Source organism: Haliaeetus leucocephalus, unplaced genomic scaffold (genome assembly GCF_000737465.1).
Source record: "Haliaeetus leucocephalus isolate CR32 unplaced genomic scaffold, Haliaeetus_leucocephalus-4.0 Scaffold101, whole genome shotgun sequence".
NCBI classification, from domain to species: Eukaryota; Metazoa; Chordata; class Aves; order Accipitriformes; family Accipitridae; genus Haliaeetus; species Haliaeetus leucocephalus.
Genome location: NW_010972537.1, coordinates 2,589,105 through 2,609,190, shown reverse-complemented (window position 1 = coordinate 2,609,190; position 20,086 = coordinate 2,589,105). Strand labels below are relative to the sequence as shown.

Sequence of the window (20,086 nt, the reverse complement as noted above, 5' to 3'; positions counted from 1 at the left end):
GGGGGGGGGGGGAGAGCGAGAAAATCGAGGCCGAGACCGGTCCCTATTGGCGGGGGAGCGAGGGCAACGCGGGGCACCCCATCTCCCATTGGCTGATGGGCTTGCGCCTCCCTTTCCCATTGGTTGTTGGGGCGCAGAGGTACTGCGGGGGCTGGCGGCCCACAGGTGTTGCCCTGCCTTCCCGCCTGCTGGCCCCACGGTGTCTGCTATTGGCTGGGGCAGGGAACCCTGTGTGCCCATTGGCTGCAAGACCTGGGACCCCTTTTGCTATTGGCTGGTAGGGAGCGGGGCCCCGCCTCAACATCCCCACCCAGGCTTGGGGCCCTGAGGGGCGGTGTTGGCAACATGGCGGCCGGGCCTCGGCAGGGGCTGGCCAGGCTGGGGGGGTCTCTTGTGGGGAGGCCTGCGCCCACCGGGCCCGCTCGCCCCTGGGTGACGCCTCCCCGGTCCTCTCCCCCACAGGGGCGGCTGTCCCGGCCCCGTTATGGCCCCGGCGGTCTGCGGGATGCTCCTGGGGCTGGCCTTGTACACCGGCAGCCTGCGTGTGGTGAGCGGCGCCGCTTTCCTCTACCACGACTACTGCATCATCGGGGCCGGCCCCTCGGGTTTGCAGGCGGCCTATTTCCTCCAGCAAGCCGGCCGGGATTACGTCGTCTTCGAGCGGAGCCACGCTCCCGGCAGCTTTTTCGCCCTCTACCCTCGCCACCGCAAGCTCATCAGCATCAACAAGCGGTACACGGGCAAATCCAACAGCGAGTTCAACCTCCGCCACGACTGGAACTCGCTCCTCAGCCACGACCGCCGGCTGCTTTTCCGACGCTACTCCCGCGACTTCTTCCCTGACGCTGATGCGATGGTGCGTTACCTGGAGGATTTTGCCGCCCTGCTGAAGCTGCGGGTTCAGTACAACACGGCCATCGTCCATGTGACGCTGGAGAGGAACGCGCAGGCCTGGAACGGCCACTACTTCCTCCTCACCGACCAGGACAGGCAGAACTACAAGTGCAGGTAACAGGCAAACCCAGGCTAGCCGTGCTGCTCTCCACAGGTGTCTTTGAAGTTGCAAAAGCGCAGAATAAATTAGGTTGAAAGAGACCCGTAACGGTCATTTCGTCCCAAAGCAGGGCCAGTGATGTCGCGTTGCTCAGAGCCTTGCCCTGTTGAGGCATGAGTATCTCCAGGGATGGAGGTTTCACAGCCTCTTAGAGCTTTAACAGCTATCACAGGGGAAAAACATTTTGCAGGGATCAGCGGGGTGGGTGGGTGGAATAACTGCTCCTGGGAAGGCATTGCCTTTCGCGAGCCACTTTATGCCTCGGACAGCTGAGGAGCTGGCAGGGCAGACACAAACTGGCTGCGATTGCCATCACCGCAGGTTCCATCCTTGATGGGTGAGCTTGAAATCACTTTTGGTTTGTCACTAGATAATTGCTCTCTGTGAAAAAAAAAATAACGTGGTCGTACTTGTTGTAGCCACTGCTGCCTTTGTTACAAATTTGAGTGAGTCAGTGCGGGGACACCTCACCTCCGTTAACCCACATGTGCTTAGAAGTATGCCCCAGCTAACCGAAGCCCTGGGCTAGCACAGAGCCGGCAGGGGGGAACAAGAGAAAAGTGGGGCTGTTGCAGCAGAGGGAGCCCACTGGGAGAAAAAAACCTTCGAGGCTGCTGGTCCCTGAATTCCCCTTCCCCTTGTCACACTTACACGTGTGTATCCCATACTGCCACTGAGCTACGTTCCTAAAAACCTAGAAGTTACTCGTGTGAACATACGGAGTATATTTCTCACCTCTCCTGAGAACCTCAGCTCTACAACAGCAGGTCGTGCTGGCTGTCACTTGGAGGTGTGCTGGCTGGCAAGCTCGGAGGGGACAGAAGGCAATCTAGGACACCCACGCACCGCAAGCGAGTTGCTCTCGGGAGCTGTGTGAGCAAGGCTGGGACAGCAGACAGTCGCTAGCCTCAGCTGCCTGGTGTTCTAAGTCACAAAAATTTCCTTAAGATTCAAGTAAAAGTTCTTATGGAGGGATATAAAAAGATTACTGTATTTAATTTTAGCATTAACAATTAGTGATGTTGCTAACGTGGTTTTATGACTAAGAGTTACATTTTAAAATACCAAAACCATTTTCTATCCCTCTTAAACATTACTTTTGTTCTGCTGCACTAAAAGGCAACATAAATTTTAAATCAAAGTAATTTTTTATGCAAAATCTAATCAACCTGTGAAACTTTATTATCTATATTGTCAGTAAGTACATATGAGTAGTACTTGCACATTTATGAACAAAGGAGGGAGACGTATATGTACAGCACCCACACTGACTTTTGCTATATATAATGACACTCCTAGTTGTCTTTGTTGGCCTGAGGATAGGGAAGAGAGGAGCAGGTCATTAGGTGAAGCTGGGGAGAAGTTTCTTTTGAAACCACGACCTGTGCAGCTGATCCAGTGTGGCTGCAGGGGGCACATCACAGCCATCTTCCACAGTGGGAGGAGGAAGGAGTGATGAGAGGGAACGATGGCCCCATTCCCGTAATTCCTGCATTCCCTAGTGCTATCCCTGTTTTCGCAGCTCTTTGTTGGTCGCCACTGGGACATGGGTCCCCAACGTGGTAAACTTTCCTGGTTCAGAATACGTTGAGGGTTACGAGACCGTGTCCATCAGCCCAGAGGATTTTGCTGGTCAAACCGTGTTGATCTTGGGCCGAGGGAACTCAGCCTTTGAGACGGCGGAGAACATTCTGGGCGTCACGAATTTCATCCACATGGTGAGCCGGTCCCGTGTGCGCCTCTCGTGGGCCACTCACTACGTTGGGGATCTGAGGTAGGAAACCACTCCTTTTCCTCTTTCTAACGCAGCTGGAGTACGAACAAGGAGAATCACTTCTTGCCCAGGCGATGAGCCACACTGGCACAAGAGGGGCTGTGGTCCTGGGGGTGGCAGAGGAAACATAGGGTGTTCTACCTTTAGGCCCTTGGTTTAAAGGAGTCCAGGCTGCAGTTGCTGAACACAGGAGCTTGATGAGAGCTCTTCAGGGTCTGTGTGAAACAGGAAAATGTCTGCTTGGAAACCGAATCATTAAAAAGTGCCGGCTCCCAAGTTGTTCCCTTGCTTGCAGTCACAGAGGAGAGCTGAGAGGTTGACCGCATCCTGCAAGGGCAGCGAGGTTGTGTTACCTGTGCTGTTCTGTGAGCCCTGAGGCTCTGGGGATAACCTTTGCACTGAAGGGGAGTGTGGGATGCCTGGTGAAGGTGTCCCATTTTCAGCAGCTGAGACAGAACCGTGGATCCCACCCCTCCTCCTTTCTTTTAGCTGTTCTTACATTCTCCTTTTTTCATAGAGCAATTAACAACGGCCTGCTGGACACCTACCAGCTGAAATCTCTGGATGGGCTTCTGGAGGGTGACCTGGAAGATCTGGCTATTATCAAGGACAAGAAAGGGAAGCTGCACATCACGCTCCGGTTCTACCTGGAGAACAGGAACACCAGCGCAGGCATCGACTCCGTCACCCTCCCACAGGACGAACTGGATAATTTTGCCACCCGCGCACCTTACGACCGTGTCATCCGCTGCCTGGGCTGGAAGTTTGACTTCTCTATCTACAACAGGTGAGGGAGAAGCAGGATCTCCAGGGAAGCAGGTGTTTAGAGTGAAGGGCCTGAGTGGGGAGGAAAGGGAAGGTCAGGTCCTCTCCTGGCAGCATTGCCTGGATCTCTGTGTGCTCAGAGCTACCTGATGCTGCTCAGTCCTTTGTTTACCCTGCAGCTATGGCCATGTCCCAGTGTGAACGTGTGTGCTGCTGCCCTCTGACTGACAGGCTCTAGAGCTGAGCAAATGGCAGTGTTGGGACCTGGGTGACACAGAAAAACTTGTGCCTTTTAGAACTTAACATCCTGACCTGCCAGATCACATGGAGAAGGCTAGCAGTGTTTTGTGTTGGTTTTGGAATGAGCATGGTACAGGTACATATCACTACAGAAAGGTTTTGTCTGCTTATTTTCCCTGAGGATGCAACCTTCACTCCACCTTGGTTTGTCTCCTAGTACATCCTGCAGTTGAAAATGGTACTGCTACCTTCACTGTCTCCAAAATTCACTGTCAGCTGGAATTTGATCTTGTCCAGAGCTACCTTGAGATGAGCACTCTTATCTTCTGGAAGATCCTCGCTGTAGTAGTAAATCCCACTGAAGGCTGTGGGGGCATGAAGCAATGTGTTAGAGTGGCTGGAATATAATGTGTGCCTTATCAGAAACCCTTTTTATTTTTCCACCCCCGCCTTTCCTGACAGCATGCTCTTCTCTTTTGCACATCAGATCCCTTAGAATGATGCCGGGAAAAGGGAATAAAAAGAAGTATCCTCAGATCAAACCCAGCTATGAGTCCAGGGGCACTCGGGGGCTCTTTGTTCTTGGCACTGCTAGCCATTCTGTTGACTTCAGGAAATCTGCTGGGGGCTTCATCCATGGATTCCGGTATACGAGTGAGTACTGGGCTGTACAGAAAGGGCAGAGGTGGGAATTGTTCCTCCCTTTGAAGGAAAAATTCATAGCTTGCTGCTAGAAGGAGATTACCCTTAGTCTTGTGCTGGCAGTAAGAATGGCAAAACACAGCCAAGCTGCAGCTGCATCATCTAAAGTGGAGGAGAAGTGACTTGGGGTCATATCTGAAGTTTTTGGTTGTCTGTCTTTGTTTTGTCTTGTGTCTCTCTTGCCCATTGTCTCTTATTTATGTAACACAATAGATTTCTGCCTGCCAGATGCGCTGCCTCATGACAGGCTGTGGGTGAGAGGTCTGTGCTGTGGAGTTAAAACCCAGTGGCTTTGGGCAGTAGAGAGAATTTCCATCTTTATGTGTGTGTGCCCATCCTTATCATTAAAGGACTGCTCAGAAGTAATGAAATATCCCTGAGGACCCCCCCACCCCCTCAGCAACCACTTAGCATCACATCAGCTTTCAGAGGGCATCTCCACTGCAGTTACCAGTGATTGGGGTGGGAGATCCTGAGCACGGATGAGCTGTAAAGCTTATTTATTGTGTCCTGCAAGTATCTGTGTGTGCCGCAGCAGAGCGATCAGATTTCTTAAAAGTGTAAGCTTAGATTTTTAAATAAGCTGTCTTTGTTTCTCTCAATGTCTTAGCTCGTGCAGTCCACCGCCTATTGGAAAACCGTCACCATGGTGTCCCCTGGCCATCCACAGTCTACCCTATTACACAGCTGACCAATTCCATCATCAAGCGGGTGAATGAGGCCTCAGGCCTCTACCAGATGTTCAGTGTCCTGGCTGACATCATACTGCTGAGAGAGTGAGTGAGTAATTATTCCCAGCACTGCACTCCATCATTTCATTCCTTTTTCTTTACCATTGCTTCCTGTGGTGCCACCACACAAATTGCTCTGTTGCTGCCATTACTGTCACGTAGGCAGCCACCTCAAAACCTGTACCACTGCCACAACTGGTGCTGGTATGCCCAATTGTGCCAATTACTTCTCTCTCTTAAAGGGCTGAAATGGTCCAGACCTTCCCTCTAGGCTCAGGGGTGTAGTACCCTTTTACTGTCCCCAGGGAAAAGCTTTCCTTGAGCAGTGCTAATGTAAAGAGGAATCCCATAATCCAGGAAAATAATGGAATCTTGTAACAGTATCGGCAGCCTTCGTAAGCTCTGTGGCAAGTCCAGGCCAGATCTGTAATGACCAAAAATAATTACTATCTGACGGCTCTTTGGCCTTAGCCTTGACCAGCTGAGGGGGTGTTAGATCCCAGCTGGCTTTTCTCTGGTGGAAAAGTCTGGTGGTTTTGGTTGCAATTCACAGGAATGCCACAGCATTTGAATACCTGGAAGAGTACCCAGTTGGAGTCCTGGCTGAGATGGAAACGCAGACGGGAAGAAAGGCTCCCAATGGGCTGTTTGTCGTCATCATGGAGTATGGGAGGAATTTCTCTGGGGCTGACAAGGATGTCTTCTACTACAACCGAGCTGTAGGAGAGGCACAGCATGCCTGGCAGTCCAACTTTTTGCACCCTGTTATTTATTATTACAAACGCCTCCCAACAGGTAAGCTTTCCTGCCTGTGCCTGCTAATTATCTGATACGAGCAAAACAGAGAGTGATGAAGATACTTCAGAGCCAAAGGGGAGGGGGGGCTGGTAGCTGAAGGCATTGTACACCCTTCTCCTCCACTTCCTTCGTGTCCATCCTCTGGGGCATCTGCCACCGCTGGGTGAGCTGAAAAAAAATCTGGGAGTTAGCAAGAAGTTTCCATCAGTCAAACTGATACGGGGAGTGGGGTGGGGGGGTTGTACCAGAGACCTCACATTTGAGACTAGGAACAAACAGGCCTGATGGGAATTTCCCCATTCCCAAAAAGAGGAACGTTGCTTCCCTTTGGCTAGCACCCTGCGTGTATTTTGCAGGGTCCCAGCGAATGAGGCTGGGTTATCGCCAAAAGAAAGCTGCTCTCTGTGGCCGGCCTGGGTCTGAGAGGTCCCGCAGCAATAGAGGCAGCCAAAGGCAAGGGTTTGAAGATGAGTGTTACATCCAGCAAACAAATACGCTCAGAATAGATTTCCTTGGGAAATGAGTGTGCTGAATCTTCATCTCCAGAAACCTAGGGTCAGGGTCCAGCCTGCCTTGCGCAGACAGAAGCGTGATGGGTAGCAGCATTAAAGCTTGAACACGGCTCAGCCCGTCTGGCAGTCCTTGCCCAGGGGGAAGGGGAGCGAAGTGACAGGAGGTACTGCGGGCAGGGACAAGGGGCAGCTGTGCAGTGGCAGGGCTGTTGAGGACAGACCTAGCAGAGGGGATTGCAAATGAAAGTAAGGTAGGGATTAAAAGGTCAGGACAAAAGCTGAAACAGCTGTCATAGCTGCTTTCCACTCCCCAAGCTCTTTTTAATGCCATTTTGATTCTGAGAGATTCCCTTAATGTTCTCTTGGCAGAGCGCGAGATGAGACTTCGGCCCCCAGATTGGCCTCTCCCCCGCCCAGATGCCATCCATCACATTGTGGAGGACTTTCTGACAGACTGGACGGCCCCAAATGCTCACATCCTGCCGCTGAGGCGGTTTTTGGAGAACTGCCTTAGCACTGACCTGCGCAATTTCTTTGCAGGTAATTTGAGCACAGGGTCGAGGTGGCAGGAGGAGGAGGAGGGATGTGAGGGACAAGCGACAGGAGCGATCTCTTCTGCAAATAGCCGAGATCTCCCTGTGGCGAGCTGGTGGTGTCACCATTAGTCACACCTCTTTGGTGCAATGCCCAGATGGTAAAAAGTGCTGGTGCTGTGTGTATGTTCCCAAATAGCCTTTGTTCTTGCTCACCACCAGAAACAGACTGCCCCAGGCACACCCAGATTTAGAGAAAGGTGTATGACATTGGGTTCAATCCCTTTTCTAGCTGTAGCTTTCCTGCCTCCTCCATTATCTAAACGTTCCTTTGTGCCATTGGGTACCAGATCTCTTTTCGGGTACTGAGGATGGGATTGCTTTCCCATGAGAAATGGGAGTGCTGGCATGTGAGAGCTGGAGAGCCTCTGCTGCCTCCTTTCCTGGTCTGAAGACTGGTCTGGGAACCTCCTGCAGAAACCCCACGTGGCACACAGAGGGAAGCGATCCTGTGGTACAAAGAAGATGCCAGAGGGCTGCGAGTTCAAATCCAGCTCCTTTTCCTCTCGGAGCGCAGACTGGAGATCCCACCCTGCATCTCCTGAGCTCTGCAGAATTAAGTCGATTACTCTGCTGCCACCCAGGGCAGGGTGCTGGGTGGGAAACTCCAGTCATCTTCCCTCATCCTCTCTGCCTTTTGTTTTCAATGAGTCCTCAAGAGTTTATGGGAATTTTTCTCTAGAGGGTACCTCTGCTGAGCCTGATTTTTGATCCTTTCCCCCACAGAGTCCTGTTTCCTCTTTGCCTTCACTCGTCAGAAGCTGCCTCCCTTCTGTTGGCAGGGGTATGTGAGAATGCAAGGGCTCGTGGGGAGCGAGGGGCTCCGGCGCCACGCGGTAGATGCCGGCCTGCTGGAGGATTACACTCCCACAGACTTTTCGGGCGACAGCCCTCCTGACAGCCACGAAGGGTCACAGGACCAGCTGCTGAGAGATCACACAATACCGGTTCGTCCGCTGCAGCATCTTGTCAACACCAAGGACGAGCTTTAACCTTTCTCGCTCCACACTGAAACCCATAGGTGCTGTTGTGACAATATTGTAATGGAGATCCACGGCAGGATTCTACCCTTTCCCGTGCACCTTTTCCATCCCCATGCCTTCCACCGACCGCGAGTTGCCAAAGACCTGCTCGGATCTTGCTGTTACAAAGAGGACCAACGTGCTCTGAAGGATAAGCGAGGGGCCAAAATCCAGTGACGCTGAGGCTCCCGCGTTGTCCTTGCAGGGTTCAGAGTTGCCTGAAGATGGTGTTTGTGTTTATCTCGCAGACCAATATCTGCAGCGACGTCCAGGGGTCACTCAAGAGAGTGCAGGAACCCCTGGGTAACTGAAAATGTCACGTCCATCTTCGGAGGTGACCTGCTCGCGCCCTGCGGCAGCCCAGTGCAGGCTCTCTGCTCCCTGGATGCTGTATGCTGCGTATACTTGAAGATTGTTTGTGCGCCGAATCCCGAAGTGGTACTCCAGGCAAACTTCCTGGTATTTTTCCTGCATTTGAGTTAGGGCAGCTGTGTGGCTTGAGTGGAGAGGGGTGTTTTTTAGTTACTGTATAGGTTAGATAATTTGTCATTTCCCAGAGAGCACTACAAGGGACCCTTCCCTCCATGAAGGAGGAGCAGCTTGCCTGGAATGCCTGGGACACAGAATTACGCTGAGTTCGGCTCCGCTGTCCTCACGTTTTTCTTCTCCCGCACCAAGCAGCCTGAAAGGTTAGCCCCTGTCTTTTATAAAGCATGACCAATATTTCTCCTATTTGCACTATGTCCCGTCAAGAAAGTTTCGAGTGGACTTTGATGTTGTTAAAATGCTTGTTCTCTTATTTGATTCCCCTCCAGTCACCTTGAGATCTTACCGGCAGTGACTGGGAGGCTGTCTGCGCTTTATTGCTCCCTCTCTCAGCCCCGTGCATTTGTCCGTCGCCTCCCTGCGGGCTCCTTCCACGGCCCTGGAGTTGCAAAGTGAGAGCGATTTTGAGCTTGACCTTAACAATGTCCCTGTGATTTCTAGCAAGTAGAGGAAGGGCAAGAGGGAATAGGCTTTTAACTCCACACATATTTTCCAACCCCTTAGCATCTAGAAGAGCATACCCCTCTGCACTTGTGCTTCCCACTACCCCTGACTCCGGGGCGGGGGGCTGTACCTACATGTCCCTAAAACTCTCCCAATCCTTCAAATTCAGCTGCTGTTTCTGTAAAGCCCCGGTTCCTACCCCACCTCTGCTTCATCCTTGGAGAGACTGGGGAGCAGAAGAGGTGGAGGAGATGACAAATGAGTTCTTGCTCCTCTTTGGGAATACTGGGCTACCCTAGCGATGCTGCTACCGGAAGATCTTGTGCATCGATGTGCAGCTGGAAAGGGGAAACGATCACCTCCTCCACTGGCGTCGATCAGCAGCCCTCTGTGGGCTTTACGTCCCACTGCCCCTGCTCCGAGGCTGGCCCAGCAATGGCTCTCGTGGCCTGTAGTTGTCTGGGTGGTGGTGCCGTGACTTGCTCCATCCTTGGCAGCGTGGGCTTTTTATTTTGGGATTGTCCGGAGGAGGAGAAGGGCCTGTGACTGAACTGGGCCGACTGGCTGTCACCAAGAGCACATGCCTTCTCTGGCTGTTTCCTCTTCCATCCTCGGATTCCCACGCGAGATTCGCAGGCTCGTTGGCCACATACATGCTGCCTTAAATTGCAATTTCTCATAGAAAAGCGAAGATTTAAAAAAAAAAAAGCAAATGGCACCTGCCAACTCTTGTCAGCATGCTCAGAGCTGGTGCCAGCAGCTCCCAGGGAGCAGGAGCTGAGCCCTCAGCCTCGCTCCCGCCCGGCACGAAGCCGTCGGAGCCGGCGGTGGGGAGGGAGCGATAATCCCCGTCCGGTTTGTAGTCGCCCCTGCCGGGAGCCGGGGTTGCAGGTTGCTCCCGGTGCTTCTTCGCTCCGTCGTGCGGACCGGCCGGCTGGCCACGGGGCCGGGTTGTGTCTTCCCAGGAAAGCTGACAGAATCGGTCCTTCGCCCGGTTCCCAGCCGACGGGAGCCGCTGGCCGCGGGCGACCGGCACAGGCAGCGGGCCGGACCATGTGCGGGAGGCGCGCCACGCCAGGCCCCGCCCCTAGCCGCGCTCGCGGCGCCCATTGGAGGGCGCCGCCGTCAATCAGCACCCAGGGCTCGCCCCGCCTAGAAACAACCTGCCGATCCCCCTAGAGGGAAAGGGATTTGAAGGACGGCAACGGGCCACCAGTCAGAGATCGGCGTTTGGTAGGCGGCGGCCAATCGGTTAGTTCCGTTATTCGCAGCCTTCCTGCGGTGGAGGCCAATCAGCGCGCGGGTGGGCGGGGGCACTAAGCGGAAGTCAGGGTGGGCGGGGGTCACCTCCGGGCCCGGGAAGGTGCGGGATGGCGGCTGGGCCTCTGGATTTTGGGGGGCGTCCCGGATCCGTCCTATGGCGCTGGGGAAAGGGGACCATCCTGGCTAGGGTGTCCTGCCCTCCGGGGCTGGAGTGGGGAGTCGGGCTTCCGTAGTTGCGGAGGCGGTTCCTGCCCTCTGGAGAAGCAGTGGGGCCCCCGCGGCCTGGGGAGGGGGGGGGTGTCCTTCGCCACCGGGCTGAGGGGGTGGAAACCGGTGGCTGGGGGCGTCCTGTCCCACTGATGGGAGCTGTTGGGACCCTCTGGCTGAAGGAGCCGTGCCCCATGGTGTCAGGGGAACGGGGATCCCGTGGCTGGGCCGGGTGGGCCCTGCCCCGTAGAAATGGGGAGGAAGCTGGAGGGCTCTATGGCGGGTGGGACCCCGCGGCCGTGGGGCTGGAGCTGCAGTGGGGTGGCAAGGGCTGGACGTAGGGGCAGCGAGTGCTCCCGTGCAGTGCCCCTTATGTTTCTATCTAGGGCATCTCCTGGCTTGGGGGCTGCCCCACCGAGGGGACTCTGCTGCAGTGGGACCAGCTGTGGGGTCCCCACGTACGTTCTTCCCCCCCCCCCCCCCGAGGATGTGTGCCCACCCCACATACCTTCTTCTCTCCCCACAGATGGCCCAGAGGCTGATGCTCCGGCGGCTGCTGTCCCTCACCCCCAGGACGCTGTCCCCGCAGGGCCCCCCGGCACCCCACAGCAGGGCCTTCAGCACCTCAGCAGGCTGCAGGAACACCTTCAACGTGCAGGACGGCAGCGACTTCCAGGACCGGGTGGTGAACAACCCCAAACCCGTTGTGGTGGACTTCCACGCACAGTAAGTTCCCCCGTGTGGCTCTTGCATCCCCCTCTGCCGTCCCACTGCAGGTGCGTCCCTTTCCTCACGTGGTGGCACTCTGGGTGCGCCAGGGAGGTGAGTATGCCCCAGGGTTTCCCAAGCTCTGGAGCTGCCGACCGCCCTGACCGCCCTGCCGAGCGTCTGGTGTTAAAAGGTGCTTCTGCCCCTATGGCACAATCCACAGAGGTTTCACTTGTCGGGTTGCACCTCTGTAGGTGTAGCTACACCCTGTAGGAGAATAAAACACAAGTGCCAGGAAGGCATTCCCCAGGGCAGCGTAGCTGCACCTCCCAAGTACTTGGGTGTCACCCTGGCCCCAGTGTTGCATCATCCTGCAAAAGACACCTCAAGAAAAAGCTCTGATATCTCCCTTTTTTAGCTTTGTGGATTAAATGTCCTCTTAAAAACGCTAAATGATGTTAACAGCCGTGGAAGAACGCTGCGCTTGGTAGGCCCCTGCACTGTCACATTGTGTCTTTCCAGTTTTCTTACGTTGCGTGCTCTTGAGGCAGGGCTCTTGACAGCAAATGCCTTTATATATTAATAACAGCCATGTGATACCAACGGCAGCAGTTGCCATCGATAAAAATGTTGTCATCCTCTCACCAGTAAAAATATTCCTAGATGTTATCTGCTGGATTAACGATGCTGCTTATCTTTGTTTTCTCACATATTTTCATAGTCCCACAGTGCTGTCACGTGAGCCTGTTGTGGCTGATTCTGGGCAAACAGAGTATGAAACAGCCCAAAAACTTATGCTTTAAATAGACCAAACTGACAAACCAAAGTGAACGTTCATGGGGATCATCCAGGGAGGAGAGGACAAATAATTGAAAGCCTGAAACCTGATGCAGAGGGAGGCTGAGGAGGAACAAAGTTTACCAGAGCTTCAATTTTAAAAGAAAAGGGCACTTAGAGCTTTAACTCTTGTTTTTCTTGAACTGAGTAAGTTCATGCCATCCTAACTGGTGCAGTTAGAGGATGCAGGGGGTGTTTTCTGTATACGGGGCCTCACAAAGTCTGCTGTTGCTGCACCTGAGTTTGGAATAGGTGGTCTGTCTTTGAACAGATGGGATGCCATTGCGAGTTTTGCAGCTAAAGGGAAATTTCTGTAAACCCTGTTATGAGTGCAGAGGGGAAGTCTATGATCTGATGATTGACATAAAGCGATTTGAGTGTGGGCTGTGGCCCCTGCACCCGGCAGCAACACTTGCTCTAGGGCAGCTTTGTGGTCAGCAGGGTCACAGCTCTGCACGTACGCACCAGCGAGGATGCAAAGCCAGGTAGGGATGATTGCCAAGATGAGGGGGCAGGAGGACCACCAAGGCTGGCAGAGCAGACTGCGGTGTGATCGAAATGACACCAAAAGCACCACAAATGCTGAATGGTGACCTCTTCTTCCACTCAGGCCCTCCCCACCACACATGCATACACAGAGAAAAAGCCCTTTGACAGCTCCTTTGTGAGAGAAACGTTTTTCTAAGCCATGGTTTGGGAATGGCGTTTCCAGGCTGGCTCTCAAATGGAATGGTGATGGTGGTAAAGGCACTGGTGTACCAGCAAGCCTTCTATGGCTGCTGCTGTGCTTGCCTCCTCTAATGTCCCCTCTCCTCTTTCTCCATCAGGTGGTGTGGCCCCTGCAAGATCCTTGGCCCCAGGTTAGAGAAGATGGTGGCCAAGCAGGAGGGGAAGGTGCTGATGGCCAAAGTGGACATTGACGATCACACGGACCTTGCTATTGAGTATGAGGTAGGAGCCAGAAGAGTGCGGACTTTCTTTTGCTGGCGGTGCAAAGAAGGTTCCTCCCTGGGGAGAGGTATGCCTGCACGGCAGTGATGTTGGTGGGGAAGGGAAGCCCAGTGCCTACAGGTTCCTGAACCCTCAGGTCACTCATTAGTAGGTGGATTTCGCTGCTTGGCTCTCCTCCAGCTCTGCTGCTCGTGTTCAGCATCCCCACTTCTAATTCTGCAGAAAGGTGTCCTCTAAGCCTTGCAGGTGTCTGTCAAAGTAAATGCTTGTCTAGCTTCGAGGAGCCTGCGGTTTTACTGTGTGCATGGGCTGCCCGGGTGCAGGGCAGGAACGTGAAGTAACAAGCCCTAGTCTGCTCTGCTCTTGAACATGGTTTTTTGCGCAGCCAGCCTGTCGTTTCTTACCCTTCCTTGTTCAGTATTTCCTGATGGGTGATAATGTCCTGTCCTTCAGTCGCAGCATAAGCAGACACTGTGGGTTTTGTTTGGACAGGTAGAAGCCAGGTCGGAGAACACACATAAGCAACAGGAGCACGCGTCCCGCTCTTGACAAGCGCAGACCTTGGTGCTTACGCTAGTGTTTTACACGCCTGTTGGGTGTGTTCCCTGTGCTGCCTTGCTCCCAGGAAGGAGCAGAGTGACTGGAGAAGGCCACAGCTTTGGTTTACATGATTCATTTATTTTTACCCTGTCAGCGATTGGGTAGTTTAAGAAATGCAAAAACTCCTCTGACTGTGCTTGCCTGTGTTGTCTCTCCTTGTAAACAACAACTCAGTCTATGAAGTTGGGGCATCCTGCTGCTGTGTTTTACAGGGAAGAGAGTGCTTAATTTTCACTCGCATATCACGCAAATGGATCTGCTCCCCTCTGCAGATGAAGTCCTGCTCCCAGGGCGCAGGCTAGCACAGGAAGCTCCTCAAGTTGCCTAGCAAAGTGTGAACCATCTCCCGAGCGAGCTGTCATTTTGTTGAGCCTGGAGGAGATGCTCTGTGCCGTTCCCACACCCTGCTGAGCTGGAAGGAGAAGGAAGCAAAAACAGCTTGTTCCCTCCCACTCTTTCCCAAAGAGACCTTTCTGCCTGTGCTGTGGTGGCGTGTCTACCCAGCTGGTGCCCACAAATGGGACTTGCAGCTTCCACAAGCTGAGCGTGAGAGCCTCCGGTGCTCTCCTCGGTGGTGGCGTGCTGGCGGATACGCCCCAGGTCAAGGAAGATGGCTGCTGGCTCCTGAGCAGGGCTGTGTGTTGCAAGCCCGAAGGCTGCGTAGCTCGAGGGTGCTGGTGAGAAGTTGAAGAGGGTGAGGTTGTTTCAGTGGTGGTCAGAAAGTGCATAAATCCTAACAGATGCAGGCAAGGCTCTGGTAGCAACCACCCTAAGGAGTAAAGGAGATGAGAACAGAGATTATTAGCTTAGCTCTTATATTGTTCCAAGCCTTCCAGTAGATCAAATTAGCCGGGATTACAAGAGGATAATCTCAGAAGGTTGGAAAATGGCAAACAAGAGTGTGTGCATGTGAAGAAAGGTCTTTAAAAAGAGGCTGAATGTTCCCGAGTTGTGCGGGTTTGACATGCCGCGTGTGCTCTCCCAGTAGATGATGAGTGGGCAGCTGCACAGCCAGCTGTGTACATGCATTTGTCTGCAGGGTCTGCCTGTCCTGCAGCCGTGGTGGCATAGGTGCAGGCAGGGTTGAGGCTGCAGGCAAGGGCCAGCTTCCAGCAATTCATTTTGGAGCCTTATATACAAACATGTTGAAGTTTTTGTTTTGCAGGAGGGCCTGGGGATCGTCGCTGTGTCCTCCACTCTTGAGTGGTCCGTGTATCTGATCTTGACCGTTATCCCCATGGTTAAAACCCCATCTCTAGGCAGTGTCTGTGAGTAGGATCGCTGCAAACGGGTAGGGGTAAAGAAGAAATTTTTGCTTTGATCTTCATAGTTTGGGGCATCCTTTTCAAGGCAGAAGTTTGGTTCATGTGCTGAGTGTGTGCTTGGTTTTGCTTCGTCTTATGGGAGGTTGCCATGTAAGGAGATGTGAGCATGAGGGCTGATGGGAAGACACCAAGTCAAGATCAAAGAGGGACCAAAGGTAGTGTTTGGGAGAGATCAGGAAAACCAAAGGTGGTATTTGGGAGGGATCAGGGAAGATTTATTTGTTTTAAAGCCATTCCATTGGGGCTCAGATGTCTGCAGGCTCAGAAAGTTTTTGCTTGGGGGGTTTTCGGCATCCATGCCACCCCTAGAACTCCTCCACTAGCTGCCAGGAAGTCTCCTTCCATCCATGTTTATTCCCCTGCCCACACAGCCCCTGGCTTGCTGCCCAATTGCACAACATCCTCTTCAGCAGCCTCCTTGGCTGGGGGGAGGCAAGGCGAGGGGGAGAGAAGCCCTGGAAGAGCCGAGGAATGCCGGTGCATTCCTTCACATGCGCTGCAGTCTGCCCTTGGCTCCCAGCCGTCCCGGCTTAGCACGAAGCAGGGATGCGTTTCCTGGGACTAGAAACATCCCCGGCGCCCTTCCCTGTCCAGTTATGCCCAGCACAAAAGTTCTTTCTCTAGGGATTCCTCTTTTTATCTAACACATTTCATCTCTGGTTGTGGCCTTTCTCCGCTGCTCCAGCCCGCTCCTGACCTCTTGCCCTGAGAGCAGAACGGCAGAAGGAATACTTTTGTTTAATCTGCTGTCTCTTAAATTCTTTAGATTCATCTCTTGCCTTGGCCTGTTGCCTGCACGCATGGCCACTGGGAAAGGGCAGCCCCTTCTCCGGCTGCTGCGGGTGGGCAGCTCTGGAGAGCTGCTGGATACAGGGATGGTTGTTCATCAGCGGAGCTCGGTCCTGTGTTACACCTCGTTCTGGAGCCTGGGTGAAATCCTTCCCCCTGCTTCACTGTGTGGCATCTGAGCTTGTATAGAAGCCCCAGTTTCAGATGGCAGAGAATTCCCTCGATACGGGTGCTGCCAGGAATAGCCTGGATGGCCACGTTTATTTATTTATCTCTGTGGTCTGTACTGATCAAAAGCAGCCTGACTTTTTCTCTAGAAATGCTCTTGAGGGAGGAGGAGGGTTTATTTAGGTTCAGTGCAGATGGGACCCAAAAAAAAGAAGGGAAGAAAAAAAAAAAAAAAGGCCCCAACTTTGCATTCTAGAAATTCCCGTGACATTTTCTTCTCAAGCAGCAAAACAAAGTATGTGCTCTGTAACTTGGTGTTAGCTGCTTCTCTGTAGCGCTTCGAAGAGTCGCCTGTTCCTCACCCAGGCCATAATGGCCTGATGCTTGCTGTTGCTGGTTGGGCGTGCTGGTTTTTTGGTTGGAGCTGGGGCAACTCTGCTTGTTATTAACCCACTTTGCAAACCAGAGAGGAGGCTCAGTGGAGCTCTGCCCTTCTCGGGGAGAGACCAGTTGAATGCAGTGCTGGTACTGTCCTTTCTCACCCTTAAAATCACAAGGGAGCATGTTGGTGGCACCATCACCAGCGCTGGGGCCTGGAGCCCTCCGGATCTGCTCCCACCAGTCACTAGGAGGAGCTGAAGATCGTGCGTTGCAGCAGCCCCAGCGCTCCCATCCCTTCAGATGAAACTGCACAAGCCCTGGAGAACAGGCTGCGAGGAGCCACGCTGGACTTGCCAGCCGGGACCCAGTGGGAAGGGAAGCACAAAATGTCCCTTTCATCTCATGGGAGAAAAGCTAGCCCTCTGGAGGGTTTCCTGAGGAAGGATTTGCAGATCCTTGCTGGCAGCGGGGCTGGCAGCACCTGTGGGAAGGCCCAGCAGGCTAGCGGGGAGGCAGCAGGTGACATAAGGACAGGACGTGTTTTGAGTGGGAGGCTTTGCAGAGATAAGGGCACCGAAGCTGTGGGGTCAGAAACACAACCAGATCTCTCTGCCAACGCAGCTCTCCAAGCTCTGGTTGCTCCTTCCCTCAGTTTTGTCCCAGGGGTCTCTTCTGTCACCAGCCAGCCATCAAGTCCCTGGGGAGCATTGTCATCTCCACCGCTGTTCTCTTGGATAATTCCCAGAAAATTTTGTTCTGGGCTAAAAAAGCAGTGCCCAGAGCAGCGCAGCTGCCTGCTGTCTCTGGTCAGAGGGACTTTTTCACTTCTCACCTAATCATCAGGGTTCTGTAGTGGACAGCCACTGGTGTGTGACCAGCTAAACCACTGAAAACAGGAGCAGAAAAGGAAAGATGGGTTGGAGGGGGTTGTCATTACCATGATAAGATGGAACAGGAAATCTGCCTGTGCAGTGATACGGGGGGGTGAACCTCCTCCAGTTCCAGTCCTGTCTGGAGAAGAACATGGTCCAGTCTGATACCACCCTGGCCATAAAAAGTCCAAAGGTTGTCATGTCTGACAGGTGTCCTGGTAAAAGACTGGGTTTATTTGCTTATGATAGGACAAAAGGGAAGGAGAATAGGAATTTGTACTGGAGAGTGGAGAAAAGCTTTGCCTTGGTTTTATATTAGCTTTGGTTTTGTCTTTAAAATTTTGGGTCTGTCTTAAACTCAAAAAGCTCAGCCTTTACTTAAGCAGTGTGACGTAAGTCAGTGCAGAGATGAGGCCACAGGGAGAGGACGAACACGGAGCTCAGCTGGCCTGCGTTTTGTGGGTGGACATATTACCCTTGAGCAGTGTATACTCAGCTCCCTTGTAGCCACTTCTTCTGTAGAGCTCCATTTGGGGCCTGGGTGCAGATGGGCTCCCCGCAGCCTCTGCTCACCTGTGTCTCCCTATTTCTCTTGCTCCCAGGTGTCAGCAGTGCCAACCGTGCTGGCTATGAAGAACGGAGACGTTGTGGATAAGTTTGTGGGGATAAAGGACGAGGATCAGCTGGAGGCATTCCTCAAGAAACTCATCGGAGCCTGAAGTACAAGGGTGGCTGTACCCCTGCCTCTGGACACGTCCATGTTGTGCATTCCTTGCCTGGGAGAGCTGAGGGGCACATGAACTGTCTGCCTTGTACAACCTGGGGTTTTCTTCTGGTTTGGGGTTTTTAGGAGATGGACAGTGTTGTAACCCTTCCCTCCCACTCCCCCTTCTCTTGAGCAGCAGTAGTTGTAAAGGGCACAGAGGAGTGGAGCTGCTTATTCTCAAAATGGGGAATGCGGCTGGAATTAGGAGCCTGTGTTTATCAGCAAAGAGCTGACGTGCGGTGCTGCTGCTGAGTTAAGAGGAGGAATGTTTTTCTCTTTGCCTAGCATCTGATAGCCCAGAGCAGAGGGCAGCTGCTCCCTGCAAGATGTGGGTACATACCTGCCCTGGGTGGGTTTGTTTAAAGCTGAGAATGCCTCTGCCTTGTCTCTGAAACCTGTCTCTTTGTCCCTCTGTCCTCGTGTTGCTGGGACAGATACAATTCCTCTACCAATCCATGGGCTCCTGTCATGATTTTATAAGAGAAAATAGAAGTAGTTTATGGATCTCCTTTTGTAGGTCTGTAATAAAGAGAACTTTATTGGTCGCTGCTGTCTGGCTGGAGAATAAAACTTGATTCTCAGAAATCACAGGAAAGTCCCTTTTCTGTCCAGAGAGGTGAGAGGGAGTATCAGCAGCACAGTGGCTGGTTTCTAACGATGGGCTGGGAGAGTGCAGGTTGTCACTTGATTCTTACTAAAAGGTAATGTGCCGAAAAACAAACAAGTGGATAACTTTCACAGGGCTTTCAGTGCTGCTTCTAGGACCCCCTCTGGGTGCTGTGGGATGCCAGAGGAAGGACATGGCTCATTGCAAACAAGGAGCCTGAGGTGTGCTCACTCCCCGCCCCCCCCCCCCCGTGCTTTTCTCACTCCTTTCCTGCCCGAGGAGCCTGAGAGCCTCCTCCTCCCTTGCGTGAATGATTAAATCTGCTCATGCAGGTGAGCCCTGCCAACAGGCGGTCTTTTGACTTCAATTGCCCTGACCTTTAGACTAAGGGAGGCAGTTGTGTGCTCAGTATCACAAGCAGCCTTCAGCTCTTCCCTTCTCTTCCTCCTCCTCCCCATATACACCTGTTTCCAGTCAACCTGGCTTCTAAGTGCTCCTGGCCTCCTCATGCACTTGTAGGCAGAGTACAGCACCAGGGCTGATGCCTACTGTAATGCTTAATTCCACTTTGCTTATCTAAGCTGCATGAGAACATTGTAAGTGCTTAATAACCATGTACAAGCTGCTTTTCTTTTTTTCATTCCCAGCTTCTGTTTCCTTCAATCACTCTTAACCCTGCTTTGGCTCTGCTCCATTTCACCTCCCTGGCATAGGTTGCTATGAGCGGCGAGGCAATTTTTTTTTCTGCACCTTTGCAATAACAATTTATGACCTTTGAAAGAGCAGGGGAGTGGCGATCCAAGTCCTGCGTGTCCTTCCGCAACCGCAGTGCTGCAGGCATCGCTGCTCCCACCTATTTCCATTGCCCCTGGGGCCTGGGCAGCAGCACAAGGTGGTGCTGGTTCTCTGAGACGGACCTCCCCGTCCAGGCTGGGCTGATCCCACCCCGGTGTGCTGCTAGAGGTGATGTCACTTGGATGTAACACGGTAAAGAACTGTTGGTCAGTTGTGATCAGCAAAAAACAGCATTTTATTTTATTTGGGAGACCACAGAAGCTATGCTGCTCATGTCCTGCTCGTGTTTCAGGCTGGGCAATTTGCCCTGCAGTTTCAGTGTTCCTGCTCTGTAAACACTTCTAGTAAAGACTCCCCATTTTCCTGCATGAGCAGGAAAAGTAGGGGAACAGCGTCACATACCCGATAATAGTCAATTTTCATGCTTCACCATCCTACAGAACAGGAAAAAACACAGTGACTTTGCATTGTGTAATGAAGAGGCAGTATAAATTAGCTATTTTATCACTTCCTTCTAAGGAAAAGTGGAGCTGAGGTGCCATTCAGCTATTAAAGTGCCAGCACGCTTTAGGGTGCATTATGTGAAAGCCCCAACTGTTTCTTTGAGATAAATGCTTAAGACCCACCTACATGGTG

The 20,086-nt window shown here is 52.9% G+C and overlaps 2 protein-coding genes across 4 annotated transcripts in view; both read left to right on the top strand.

Annotated features, from left to right (window-relative positions):
* The window catches only part of FOXRED2 (FAD-dependent oxidoreductase domain containing 2), an 8,950-nt gene extending 253 nt beyond the window's left edge, over positions 1-8,697 (top strand). The window contains exons 2-9 of the mRNA XM_010585392.1: positions 463-1,008; positions 2,577-2,828; positions 3,346-3,615; positions 4,321-4,487; positions 5,146-5,311; positions 5,820-6,061; positions 6,946-7,116; positions 7,896-8,697. Coding sequence (XP_010583694.1) covers positions 463-1,008; positions 2,577-2,828; positions 3,346-3,615; positions 4,321-4,487; positions 5,146-5,311; positions 5,820-6,061; positions 6,946-7,116; positions 7,896-8,161 — 2,080 coding nt within the window. The 3' untranslated portion in view covers positions 8,162-8,697. The remainder of the gene's footprint in view (positions 1-462; positions 1,009-2,576; positions 2,829-3,345; positions 3,616-4,320; positions 4,488-5,145; positions 5,312-5,819; positions 6,062-6,945; positions 7,117-7,895) is intronic.
* A 1,591-nt stretch (positions 8,698-10,288) lies between these two features.
* On the top strand, positions 10,289-18,626 carry TXN2 (thioredoxin 2). Of its 3 annotated transcripts, none has more exons than XM_010585388.1 (4): positions 10,289-10,432; positions 11,178-11,377; positions 13,024-13,147; positions 17,885-18,626. In XM_010585388.1, the coding sequence occupies exons 2-4, from the start codon at positions 11,178-11,180 to the stop codon at positions 17,999-18,001; spliced, it is 441 nt and encodes a 146-aa protein (XP_010583690.1). In that variant the 5' UTR covers positions 10,289-10,432; the 3' UTR covers positions 18,002-18,626. The 3 variants fall into 3 exon arrangements, with proteins under 3 accessions (XP_010583690.1, XP_010583689.1, XP_010583688.1); XM_010585387.1 differs by lacking the exon at positions 10,289-10,432 and adding an exon at positions 10,491-10,544; XM_010585386.1 differs by lacking the exons at positions 10,289-10,432; positions 17,885-18,626 and adding an exon at positions 14,913-15,323 and having other exon boundaries at positions 10,911-11,377.
* The last annotated feature ends 1,460 nt before the right edge of the window (positions 18,627-20,086 follow it).